This window comes from Zootoca vivipara, chromosome 12 (assembly GCF_963506605.1).
Source record: "Zootoca vivipara chromosome 12, rZooViv1.1, whole genome shotgun sequence".
Classification (NCBI taxonomy): Eukaryota; Metazoa; Chordata; class Lepidosauria; order Squamata; family Lacertidae; genus Zootoca; species Zootoca vivipara.
Genome location: NC_083287.1, coordinates 21,160,649 through 21,174,558, shown reverse-complemented (window position 1 = coordinate 21,174,558; position 13,910 = coordinate 21,160,649). Strand labels below are relative to the sequence as shown.

At 42.2% G+C, this 13,910-nt stretch overlaps 1 protein-coding gene across 2 annotated transcripts in view; it reads left to right on the top strand.

Annotated features, from left to right (window-relative positions):
• The first annotated feature begins 88 nt into the window (after positions 1–88).
• Positions 89–13,910, top strand: part of OXNAD1 (oxidoreductase NAD binding domain containing 1) — a 28,264-nt gene continuing 14,442 nt past the window's right edge. Inside the window, exons 1-4 of one of the 2 annotated variants that reach the window (XM_035128942.2) lie at positions 89–422; positions 6,575–6,720; positions 8,141–8,204; positions 10,272–10,378. In XM_035128942.2, the coding sequence (XP_034984833.1) occupies positions 6,599–6,720; positions 8,141–8,204; positions 10,272–10,378 (293 nt within the window). In that variant the 5' untranslated portion in view covers positions 89–422; positions 6,575–6,598. The remainder of the gene's footprint in view (positions 423–6,574; positions 6,721–8,140; positions 8,205–10,271; positions 10,379–13,910) is intronic. The other variant, XM_035128941.2, reaches the window with a different exon arrangement.

Genomic DNA, 13,910 nt, shown 5'->3' with positions numbered 1-13,910 from the left:
ACGTCACTCTCGCGATGTCTTGGAAACCAATCGTAGATCGTTTGCACCCTAGAGCAACACATGTTCAGAAGGAAAAGGAAAAAACCTATATCGGCTGCACGTGAGTTCGAAGCACCCGGTTAGTGTTTCCGCCTAGTTTCCTGTGAGAGCGGAGTAACGTCGCTCTGTCCCTCGGCGTATCTATGGTGAAGCCCTTCTACGCTTTCTTAAAGAGCGGGAAAGCGAGTTCCGATACTGGGCCGGAAGTGCCGAAATCATTGCGGCGGACTTTGGAAGCAAGATGCCGTTGCTCCGCTTGTTGTGCCGGAGAGGAAGTGGCGGTGCGGGGGCCGGTTGCTCGTGACTGGGCCTATTAGGCTGAGGCCTTCGCTAGGCCCGGCGGAGCGTCCCGAGGAGTCTGCGGGCGGAGCCTCCCTTCGCGGGTGAGTCTGAAAAAGGACCCGCAGGAGTAATGAGGTTGTGGCGACCCGCGCCCTGTCACGCCGGAGCGAAGCCCCTTCAGGGGAACTTTTACTGGGCTTACTTTGGATGTGTTTATTTATTTTATCGCATTTATATGGCACCATTTTTTTTAATCCGAGGAGCTCGAGGTGGCGTACATGAGTCTCCCCGCCCCATAACCAGCCCCTACAACAACCCCGTGAGGTAGGATAGAGCGAGGGAGTGAATTATTGGCCCAAGGTCACCCAGGAAGCTTGGTAGCCGAGTCAGAGTGTAAACCTGAAGGAGTGTCTCCACCCCCATCGTCTAGCCCAGGCACTGAGGTCCAGCTCCGAGGACCTTCTGGCAGTTTCTCTTACTGCAGGAACAGGGAAACAGGCAGAGGGCCTTCTCGGTAGTGGCGCCTGCCCTGTGGAACACCCTCCTATCAGATGTCAAGGAGACAAACAGACTTTTAGAAGACATCTGAAGGCAGCCTTGTATTGGGAAGTTTTTAATGTTTGTTGTTTTATTATGTTTTCATATGTTCTGGAAGCCGCCCAGAATGGCTGGGGAAACCCAGTCACATGGGCGTGGGTATAAATAATAAGACAGTAATAATAATAAATTATCTGTTTGTCTGGAGGGGCAATGGAAGACATCTGAAGGCAGCCCTGTATCGGGAAGCTTTTTTAAAAAGTTTGTTGTCTCGCTGTGTTTTTATATTATGTTGGAAGCTGCCCAGAAGGATTGCGGCAACTCAGTTGGATGGGTGGAGTATAAGCAGTGCTCCCCCCCCCCCAGGAAAATACAGTCATACTCGTACCATACTCTGTTTCAGTGTATCTGAAGAAGTCTGCATGCACATGAAAGCTCATACCAAAATAAAAACTTAGTTGGTCTTTAAGGTGCTACTGAAGGAATTTTTTAATTTTGTTTCGACTCAGACCAACACAACTACCTACCTGTAACTCGTACCATAGTTTGTGAACGTTCTAAAACGTTTTGGCTCCTGAACTCTGCAAACCCGGAAATGACTGTTCTGGTTTGCAAACTATTTTTGGAATCCAAACGTCCGACAGGGCTTCAGTGGCTTCCTATTGGCTGCAGGAGTTTCCTGCAGCCAATCAGAAGCCGCACATTGGTTTCCAAATGTTTTGGAAGTTGAACGGACTTATGGAACGGATTCCGTTCAGCTTCCAAGATAAGACTGTAGGTGCACCGGTACTCACCATGAAGTTACAGTAAGTGCCACACTTTTTAACAACAACAAAGAGAGCTGCCGTAACCTTGAGTACCCTCTGAAAAAAAGCACTGAGTATAAGTAATAAATTAATTAGAATTAGAACCCTGGTCTCTCCCAGGTCCCAGACAAACACTAACCACTACACTGCCACTGGCTTTTTCAGACAAAGCTTTCCTCCCCCCCCTGCTCCCCCACACTGACACAAGAAGAACCTTGCTGTGTCAATCTGTAGGTCCATCCATCCGTCTGTTTGTTTGTTTACATAGTTTTTTACCCCTTTTCCTCCATCCCCAATTTATCCTCACAACAACCCTGTGAGGTTGGCTAGGCAGAAAGATAGTTTATGAAGGGGATGGCTGAGTGGGGATTTGAACCTGGTTCTAAGCACTCCATACTGGCTCTCCCATCTACTCCATCATTCTTCTTGCCACAGTAGCCAATCAGATCCTGAAGGCAATTGGTGCCCCCCTTCTGGCTACTCCTGCCGAAGCTGGTATTTATTGGCATTCTTTGTGGTTATTGCTGGGTTTTCCATATACCCCACTCCCTGTTCAAAAAGCACTTTGTGTTTGTAAAGTATGGCATTGTGAATAGCTTTTATTGTGTTCGCCTTCAGGAAAACTTTGAGGGATGAGCCAGTATTGGATGAAGAGCCTCTTTTTTATCTCTTAGTAAGAGTGATTTGTCCTCCAGTGGGCTGTAAACTGAAAATTGGAACTGCAGGTTGGTTAAGTTTAAGCAGCTCTTGCCTACATTTCAGCCTGATAGCAGATCATTTTCAGTGTCTTGTCAGTCATAGTTGTTAATGAGCCATTTCAGGTGATAAAATTAGTCCAGACATAAGAGATACATGAGTGTTGTGGTATCTGAAATAAGGTGCATCTGTGCAGTTCAAAGTTTGGTGTTGTGGCTGCACTCATTCTCTCTCTCTCTCTCTCTCTTTCGTGTGTATAAACTCAGGGATATACTTCTGAGTAGACGTACATAGGATTGGGGTGCAAAATAGCTTTGTGGAATGTAGCCTGAAAAATAAACTAACTGAGCACACACAACATAGAATCAGAACATTATTATTTTTAAAAAATAAACACGGCTCACCTAGTCAGTTGTAGTTCTCAAATGCATCTGTACCAGAAAGGTTCTGACTGTCTCTGGAAAAATGTTTAGGCTCTGATCATATCTTACCTTGACATCTGGCAGGTTTATTTTCCAATATATTTCTTTCCCATTATTTAAAATAGGCATCTCAAGTGACTTCATTTGGCAAACTCTCTTCTTGCATCTGTCATATTTTGATGCAAACAAGTAGGGCTTTGCAGAACTGAAAATAATACAAAAGATGGCTGTCTGCAACACTGTCATTGAGATGTGTTACTTTCAGCCTGCAATCCTGTACAAATATCTTTATGAGTAAGCCCCATTGAAATTAGTGGGGGTCTATTCTGAGTAAAGATACTTAGCGTTGAGCAGTATGTACACTACATTCCCACAAGTGAAACAAATATTTTTCTATGTATGTGTCCATAGTACATTGTTCATTTGCTTTCTCTGATTCCCAGGACAGATATAGTGCTCACAATATGCTATCTATGGTTAGGAAATTTTTAGCATGTATTGGAATCATTAGTATCTTATCCCTTCTTTTGCATGGGTTTGCCCCCCCCTTCCTTTTTCAGACTCCGTGATGCATCACTGTTCAAGATAACCATGCTCAGACCACAGTTGGTATAGTTGTAATGTTGCACCAAGGAAAGGAAGATTTATACATGAGATGAAAGGAGGGTGGTGAGGCAAGAAATATATGGGTCCCAATCAGCTCCATTGTTGCAGTCATGATTTTGAGATTAACAGCATTACATCAGTATTGAGCCTGAGCACAGATGTTGGATTATTCTTTGACAGTGCAGTCCTATACATGTATCTACATAGGAGTAAGTCTTATTGAGCTCAATGGAATTTAGAATTGTAGAATCATAGAGTTGAAAGGAACCCTGGTAATTATCTAGTACAACCTCCTGCAATGCAGGAATATGCAGTTGTTCCTTGGGGATTGAACCTGCAACTTTGGTGTTATCAGCACCATACTCTAACCAACTGAGCAATCCTCTCGAGAAAATGTATATGGAACTGCAACTTGAGTTACCTATTAGTTGAAACTAGTTTCACATACTGTATCTTAAAATCCAGGAAGAAGAATAGGATTCTGTTCAGCGTTTATCTTAGAAAATAAACACTGTTTTATATGATCTACCCATCATTCTTGTAAATGCATAGCAAGATTGTAATTATTTTAGCTAACTTGCAGAGCCAGTATCTTTTGTCCTTGCTTACTTAATTTAGCAATTTAGCAACCACATGTGCCCAGAAGTGGTGATAAATGTATACCCTGTTTCTCATATTTTAAGACATACCCATAAAATAAGCCATAGCAGGATTTTTAAGCATTCAAGGAATATAAGCCATACCCCGAAAATAAGACATAGTGATAGGAGCAGCAGCAATGCCGGCTGCGGCAGGAGGAGGAGGAAAAAAATAAGACATCCCTTGAAAATAAGCCATAGTGTGTTTTTTTGAGGAAAAAATAAATATAAGACATGTCTTATAATATGAGAAACACGGTATGCATCCCCACCTGTGTTTGAATATATCTGTAACAAAGTGTTGTGAAAGCTGCCAGCATTCATGAAAGAGATAGAGGAAAATGTGGGGGAGAACCGGACAGGTTTGTTTGTTTTATTAGCCAAATGTGTTTACATTATAAGAGAGCTCTGGAGATTTGATGACTTAAGGAGACAAGGAGTCAACCACTAAGCTATTCCCAATGACATAATGACTCTAATACATGTGTATATGAAAGTTCACAGGAATGGATCTAAATCATACAGAAGAGAAACCTCGTCTTGGTTCTTGAAGTGGCTGGTTGTTCTAAACTGCCTCCTTAATGTCATGGAAAGAAACATTTGGGATTTTGGGTGGTTATTGCTTCTTAAAGTAAGAGAGGTTAGCCACCAGCAGATGTCACTAGTTGACACAAAAAGTGTTGCACAGCATGTTGCAGCTGTAAAGGCCTATACAAACGATTGCTGTGCACGTAACACACTTGAAAATAGACTACAAAAAGAGTGGAATATTAAATGCAGTAGTTGTGTCTGTGTTATAAAGCTGTGAGTTGGAACACTATACAAATGTTGTGATCTTAAGCATGTTGGCTTTGCACTAAGTGCTATTGAACTTAGTGGAACTTTTCGAAAAGTGAAGAGGATTGAGTCCTTAACATCTGAGGGCTCGTTTTGAGGAAGGCTGCACCAAAAACACCATAAATGAGCATTTCTCATGAATGCTCTTCCTCAGATAATTTTGCAAGGTAGAAACCATAATGACCTTTAAACAAATCTTGAAAGGATCTTCACTGGCTGGATCCCAGTACATTTCTAAGCACAATTCAAAGTGTTGATACTGACCTTAAAATCCCTAAATGGCCTTGGCTCAGTATATCTGAAGGAATGTCTCCACCCCTGTCATTCAGTCTGGACACAGGTCCACTTCCAAGGGTTTTCTGGCAGTTCCCTCACTTGCGGAAAGTAAAGTTACCAGGAACCAGGCAGAGGGCCTTCTTTGCGGTAGCACCCTCCCTGTGGAATGCCCTCCCATCAAATGTCAAGGAGATAAAGAACTACTGTACAGAACTTTTAGAAGACATCAGAAGGCAGCCCTTTTTAGGGAAGTTTTTAATGTTTGACATTTTATCATTTTACTGGAGGCCACCCAGAGTGGCCAGATGGGTGGGGTTGAAATAGGATAGTAACAGTAATAGTAATAATGACGTATAATCTTTAAAAATGAAAATGAAAAATTGAGTTCTCCATTAATACCTGTGCTATGAATCCTCAAGGAGTCGGATTTTGTTTTAGTAAGAGGTGGACTACTGGGCTTGATTCATCTCCATGTGGTAGTTCTTGTGTGCTTTTCTATTGAATTAGCCCCATCTGCTCTGGGGGTGACTCTGAAAACACACTGGATTTAGCGTGCATCGCTCAGTGTTTTATGATGAAAGCACATGCACTACATATGTATTTTCATGTGTGAAATCTTCTTTGTGCCGAGAACCCATATCAGAGCAACATGATGCTTGCTAAACAACTCTTTATACCAGTTGTGGGAACCTGGAGACCAGGTGATGCATTTGGGCCCCCCTCCCCAATTTCACAGCCCTCTGGGGGTTGTGGCACAGAGATGGAGAGATGGGGTTGCATTGAAGTTATGTTAGCCTAAGATGTTCGACTTAATGTTTTTTAAAAATATTTAAATAAAAGGATAGTCGCCATTCAGGAGCCTCCACCTCCTCAGCAAGGGTGACACGAAGCAGTGGTTGCCAGCATTTAATTGGGTTTGCCTCTGTGTTCAAGAATATTCAGTGGTATCACTCCTTGGCCTTTCCCCTCCCAGTTCTTGTGCTCCATTGCGCGTACACAGACTGGCTTGTTGTACATCAACACACTCCCTAGAGGCTTTTGTTAACTTGGAGACACACACATAGTGATGAGAAGAATCTTGTCCCCTGGCTAGGTCTTTGACTGAAGCAGCTGTAGTCTAAGAGATGTGTTTATGATGTGAGTGCCTGTTTCATGGAAAGTTTCTGTGATGTCAGCACTTGTCCAGGAATGAACTCATTTCATTTAGATCACCAAGCCAGCAGCATACTTTTTGTGATCAAGGTAACTCCTTTTTTAAATATATGGAAAATATGTTATTTTTTCTCTCCTTAGAGTTGTACAGGTCTGCTGTTTGACACTATTGTCAATACTTGCTACTTGAACAAGTATTTTTAGAAACTGAAAAATCAAGCGTTTAAAAAAACTGTTAAAGAAAACTACAATGGTTAACTGTGCCATTTTTTTTAAATTGCAGGTGCTTATAAGACTAGAGAACACTATGGTCTGTGCTGCTGTTTTTGCTATTCCTGCATTGCTAAGAAGTACTGCTGGAGTTCTTCCCATTTGTTCTTCTGTCTTACATCTGAAACATGCGGCGCTATGTTATTGCACAGTAAATGGGTAAGATACTTGTGTCCTCTAAATACTAAAATACATGTGGAGAGAAATGGAAATATCCCCATAATACATTTACTACATTTCTTTAAATTTATATGTCACTTTTAATTTCAAAAAGCCCTGAGGGGTTTGCAAATCACACTGTCATTTACATAGCAGAGCAAAATAAAACCATAAAAACATATTCACCCTTAAAACAGCAGCATATGGGAAACAATCCCATGGAGTCTTCTACAAGCCAGTTTTTCCAGAACCTAATTGGTGACAACCTCAAGAAAGCTTGAAGGGATACATTTTTAACACCCAGTGAAACCGGAGTAAATATTATGACTTATGGCTTGGTACGTTTCACAGAGGATGCTGCAGCCAAGAAGGCCCTCAACTGAGTCGTCACCCCTCGGGGCTCAGCTGGCAGTGGCACCCCAGGAGGGTTTTCCTCCAGAGATCTCGGTGGCTGGGCTGGCACATGGCAGGGGATGAATATTTGGGTCATTTAGGGCTTTAAAAGCTCATGGCAACAAAATGGGTTTAAAGGTGAACAGGCAGGGAGTGCAGATTGTGGAGAACAGGTGTTCCGATGACTCTGAAATGGCATGCTGCTCAGTAATCGATTGGCAGCCTTCGACACCAGTTGCCGTTTCCAAGCCATTTTCAAAGGCAGCCATGTGTAGAGCACATTGCTGTAATCCAGGCTCGAGGTTATCAGGGCATGGATCACCATAACAAGGTCCAGGAATGGTCGTGGCTGCTGAATCACCTGCAACTCAAAAAAGTGTATTTGGAACTTCAAAGATGGATCTCAGAGTATGCACTCTTGCTTCAGGCAACCCCATAACAGTTTGTCCAACCACCTCCTAGATTCAGGAGCGGCCCACCAGCAGTACCTCCTCTGTCTTGTCAGGAGTCCGCCCTCAGTCATCCCATTATTGTTTCCGGGTACTCATTAAGTATTTTCATAACCTGATTCTGATTGAATGAAGTTAAACTGTACGGCTGGGTGTTGTCAGCATACTGATGGCACCTTGCTCCAAATCCCTGGATAAAGTCTCCCATCATCTTCATACAGATGTTGAAGATTAGAAAATCTTATGGATGATAAGTCTATGAACCGTGATAACTAAATGGAAGCTCAATATTCAGAAGTTCTATACCTCTGAATGTTGGACCCTAGGCACAAAATGCCCATTGCCTATATATTTGTTGACTTCCAAAGGCATAATGATGGTTACTGTTGGAAATAGTGCTGGATTTGACGGACTTTGTCTCTTCTGGCAGCTCGGTCTGTTCTTGGCCTTAGAATTTTGCTCTTAGTGACTAGCGACAACTGAATCTTAACTTTAAACAGGTCTTCAATGAGCTTTTTTATTTAAGCTATAGAGTAAAATTGGGTAATGATGGGTCTTAATTTGTCTTTTATTCGAAGCAACATGAAGTCAAAAAGAAAGCCAGATCATCTGGAGAGAACAGCACATGACTTTCGGCAGGAGGTTGGTATCATACAGCCATGTGGCAAGGAACTTGGATAGGTTTGATGGAGACTTGGCCCTTCTCTCTGCGATTCCATTTTGTTTATCATCTTTTTGTGATTACACGGTTTCAAGATGGCTTATTTCTAACAAGCAGTAGTCAACATTAACACAGTTTGTCACATCAGACAAAGCGACAAGCTGCGGTTAAGGGAAAACGGAAGCAAAAACTCCCAGACTCCTCATGACTATGCTGGAGGAGTATGAAGGGAAATAAGGGACAGTCCTATTCTGCTTCTTAGCTCTAGCTTAAACCTGTTTCCCATAGCAACTTTGCATGCAGGATCTAGTCATGGCTATAATATTTTTGTCCGCAGATTAGGTCACAGGTTAATGTGAACAGGGTAAGGCTAGTCATTTCCTACCCTGGGGCTTCACTGGGGCTAGCATGAAAGCCGTAAATGATTTAACTAGCGTGACTGTTCTTTCGTTGCTGTTGTTTGACATTGTCTGTTAAAGTTATATTAAAAAAAAGTGTGTTAGCTTTTAACTGGCAAATGTCCTGTTGTTTTACTGGACAGTAGACATGTTCAAATATTTTTTTAGGGAGAAATTCATTTCCTGCCATGTGTTTTAAATTAAAATGTAGCTTGGTTACATTTCATTTGTTAGACGCCAATCCTGCTGGATGGGAAATGACAGAGTCTTAGCTGAAATTTGATGAGATTATGGTATTGTTGGTTTTTTGTTTTGTTTTGTTTTTTAAATCTCTGTACTTTTGGACCTGCACGAGTCATCTGAAGAACCTGGCTTTTCAGAATATTAAAATATCTGTAGTGAACACAATAATTCCAAATAGTAGTTTAGAGTGTGCAGGCTGTAAAAGTCAGGAAAACGCAGCAGAGTTAAGGAGTGATCTAGACTGGGGCCTTTGGAGAGCCCCGTGGTGTAGTGGTTAGTGTTCGACTAAGACTTGGGTTTAAAGCCCCATTCAGCAATGAAGCTTCCTGGCTGACCTTGGATCAGTCACTGGACCAGTTTGCACACAAATTTAAACCATAGTTATGGTTTAATGAACACAAGTGTTTTGCTTTACCACTTCTCCTGACTGTGTCACATGGGGGAAGAAACAAAGTGGAGTCAAGCAAACCTAGGCTTGTCAGGGCTTGTGGTTGGTGCAAGAGCCTAGGCTCAGACATTACTAGACTCTGGTTTGTTTAAGTGACACAATCAGGAGCAACAATGGAGCAAAGCCTGATGGTTTGATGTTACATGAAAAATAGCTGAGCATTTCTCAGCCTAAGCTACTGTACTTCATTGTGTTGCTATGAAGTTAAAATGGGAGAGAGGGGAACTGCCCAGAACTTATTGGAGGAAGGCAGAGGGTCTTCTCAGTAGTGGCACCCGCCCTGTGGAACACCCTCCCATCAGATGTCAAGGAAATAAACAACTAGCTGACATTTGGGAGACATCTGAAGGCAGCCCTGTTTAGGGAAGTTTTTAATGTTTGATGTTTTATTGTGTTTTTAATATTTTGTTGGGAGCCGCCCAGAGTGGCTGGGGATCCTCAGCCAGATAGGTGGGGCATAAATAAAAAAATTGTTATTATTATAAATAAAGTTAAACTAAATTCCCACTATTATTACCGATTTGACCATCAACAAACTTGGTTTCCTATCCATAGAAGAGCACAGTGATGCTGAGATCTTAAAATTGATACAGGACCCCCCCCCCCCCCCGGGTTATGAGAGTTAGCCAGAGAAAGGCATCAGAATGAAATTCCTAATCCTTGGGAATAAAAGAACTGCAAGGATACAATCCTAAACGCTTCCTGGGTAATAAGACCACTGTACATAGACTTACTTCTGCATAAACATGCTGAGGGTTGTTCTGTAGATGTCTGAGTCATTGTAGAACCGGGGGGGGGGGGGGGTGGATTGAGACTCCTAGTTGCCTCATTTCAATATTGGTAATAGATGACTGGAAGGAGGTTTCGGCATGTGGGATATTCTCACTATTGAAAATATTGGGATTCTTTTTTGAAACAGTAGTGGTGGTGTATTGGTAACAGTGATTTTTGTATTTTAGATCATTTCCAAAGCAAAAGTGTGTGGAATCACCAGCGAATCTGAAACAGTTAAACGGCTTCGCCTGGCAGTCACAGATAAAGAATTTACTTTTAAAGCAGGACAATGGTAAAGTTCCTTCTTCTGGATTTATTAAACAAGAGGGGAAACTTTTGAGGGCAAGCCTAATTTTTCGAGACATTTTTGCAAATTAATCCAAGCAGTCAGCTTCTGTGGTATTCACAGAGACATGGGTTTTTCCTCTTCTCAGTTTTCTATGAAACAGCTGGTAAAAGTGGTTTGGGAATTTGTCCAAATTTTATCTGTATGGAAAACATGGCCCTGCTCATCAAATAGAATAAACCTCAATTATAACTCTTTTTGCATCACCCCAATTTGTTGCTTTGTGCTACATTTTCCCCCGAGAGAGCTGTATCTTAAGAATTCCAAAAGCACACTTCACATATAAATCTCCTGGGCGACAGAGTGCTTTCTGTGCGTGTTGCAAATGATTTTAGTTAATATCACCACGTGTTGCAGGAAAAACCTCTTTTGAAGACTTTCAAAAGCAGGTTGCATTACAGCATGTGGGAAGCCACTGTTCAAAAAATGAGAAAGTCAGCAGTTTCACAGGGAATGCCCTGTGCATGTCTCATAGAATCATAGAGTTGGAAGGCACCCAAGGGTCATCTAGTCTATCCCCCCACAATGCAGGGATCTCAGCTAAAGCATCCATGACACATGGCCATCCAACCTCTGCTTAGAAACCTCCAAGGAAGGAGAGCCCACAACCTTCTGAGGGAGATTGTCCTACTGCCAAACAGCTCTTACTGTCAGAAAGATTTTCCAAATGTTTAGTCGGAATCTACTTTCTTGTAACTTGAATCCATTGGTTTGTGTCCTACCCTCCAGAACAAGAGAAAACAAGCATGTTCCTTCTTCCATGTGACAGCCCTTAAGCTATTTGAAGGTGGCTATCATAACTCTATTTAGTCTCCTCTTTCCTAGACTAAACATACCCGGCTCCCTCAACCGTTCCTCATAAGGCTTAGTTTCCAGACCCTTGATCACCTTAGTTACCCTTTTCTGCACACATTCCAGCTTGTCAACATCCTTTTAAAATTGTGGTGCCCAGAGTTGGACACAGTATTCCAGGGGTGGTCTGACCAATACTTTGGATCCTGGCTACAGAGTTGGATCTAAACATATACTTCTGCACAGGGTTTTACACACTTTGCGCACTAGAGCATTGTGCAAGAGAAGTGAAACTGAATCCAAATACATTAGTCCACATTTATAAGAACTTCCAAAACTTCGTGTTCAAGTGGAAGCATACGAACCATCCTGGACTCTTACTGTAGTTTTGTGCAAGCTGTTTTGAAAAATCTTGTTAGAAAAGGACTAATGATTATTTTCCTTCTGCTCACATTTCCTCGGATCCAATTCACAATTTTGGTCTCCTTATTGCCCAGTGCACATTAGAATTAGATGTTTGTGGTGTATTGTGCAATGTTTTCAGGATCTGTGAGTTTTTTTCTCTAGACAATTCATTTGACACTTTGTAGGCTGAATTGGATTCTGCGCTTGTCAGGTTGAGGAGTTCCTTCTCCCCCCCCCGCCCCATTTTACTTTATTTTTGTTGCTCCATCTGGCGAACAAGTTTCATAGGAATCGAACTTTATCTGTTAGGATGCTAATAGCATGAGCAACTAGTTCAATGTTAATTTTGCAGCCTTTTACATTTAGAACAAGAAAACAAGATGTTGATTGCAATAATTCATGTTTGTGGAGCAATTTGCAGCAGCCTTTGCACATGTGCACAGATGCATACTAAATTTGTGCTTGCTGGTTCTTGGAAAAACATTTACCCTTCAAAAATGTTTTGGTAATTATCATACTGAAAACTGGATTCTGTAATTATAATTACTCTTTTCATTATCTTCCTTTTAAAGTATTCTAATTCTGTTTGGCATGCTAACTTTCTGCCAGTGCAGCCCGTAAGTGTGATTGTGTTCTAATGAGAGATACTAAGAACTAGGCCACGAGAGAAAAGGTTAATCGGCCTACTTTTGTAATGAAGTGGCAGGGTTTCTCTTCGTAATGCAAACATGCACAACTCCTTTGCATAATATAAAAGTCACATAGCCGCTTCCAAGGAGCTAATATTTTGTTCAAGATATGCCTACTTCGAAGATATGTCTGCCACCACAGCTGCAGCTTGCCAGAATCTGCATAGCCGTATCTCTTAGACTGTTGCATGCTTCAGTCTCTCTTGAATAGTAGTCTAGGGAGATATATAGTGAAAGATACTATTCTTCTTTTGCTTTAAACTTCCCAGCCTACTTATTATAAAACTCTACTGCTGTTTGACTTAACAACTGTTTCCTTCTTAAGTAGCTTTGTAAATAAGCCTGCAAAGTTTATGGGCCCAGAAAAATGTTTATTAGTTTGCCTGGGAGGCTAACAGATGAAGCTTGCTGCATTTCTCTGGAAGAAGAGCTTCCCTTCACTGGTAGCCCACTTGGTTTCCATACTGGGTGTAGAGGAGGCACAAAGCACTCCATCCCTCTTCTGCTAGCCCACTTGCTCACTTGCATGCAGTTCCTTGTCACCTATGGCAAGCAGGTGAATGATTAAGCACAGGGCTGCTCTAAAGATTAAAGAAGCAATATGAGTGTTGGTGTTTCATAGAATCATAGAACTGCAGAGTTGGAAGGGACCACGTGAGTCATTTGTCCAACCCCCTGCAATGCAGGAATTATTTTGCCCAGTGGGGTTTTGTTCTTCAAGTCTTTCATGCATGGATTTTATAATCCACAAAGAAAAACCGAAAGATGGGATATCTTGTGGTATGGTGGGTAGGTGGGTGCAAATTAAGACAGCAGCTTGATCCACACTCAAGTTGCCATTATAGAAATCTATGGTGCAACCGCCTTTGGAATACTGTGTGCATTTCTGGTTGCCTCTCCTCAAAATGGAAATTGTAGACTTGGAAAAGGTTCAGAATAGATAAGCCAAAATGATCAAGCGGATGGAGCAAGGAAAGGTTGCAGCGCCTGGGCCTTTTGAGTTTAGAGAAAAGGTAAGCAAGTGTTGTCATGATAAAATATTCATATGATTAAGTAAAAGGTAAAGGACCCTTGGATGGTTAAGTCCAGTCAAAGGCGACTATGGGGTTGCGGCGCTCATCTCACTTTCAGGCCAAGGAACCTGGCGTTTGTCCACAGACAGCTTTCTGGGCCATGTGGCCAGCATGACTAAACTGCATATGGTGCATGGAGGACTGTGAGGGTATGCCACTTACCTTCCCACCACAGGAGTACCTATTTATTTACTTGCACAGGGCATGCTTTCGAATTGCTAGGTTGGCAGAAGCTGGGACAGAGCAACGGGAGCTCACCCCGTTGCGGGGATTCAAACAGCCGACCTTCTGATCGGCAAGCCCAAGAGACTCGGTGGTTTAGACCACAGCGCCACCCGCGTCCCCTCATGTTATTGTGTGTGGGTGGCATGGAGAAAGTGGATAGAGATGGGTTTTGCTCTCATAACACTGGAACTCATGAACATCCAACGAAGCTGAATATTGGAAGATTCAGGACAGGTAAAAAGAAAGCACTTCTTCACACGGTGCATAGTTAAACATTGGAACTCACTCCCACAG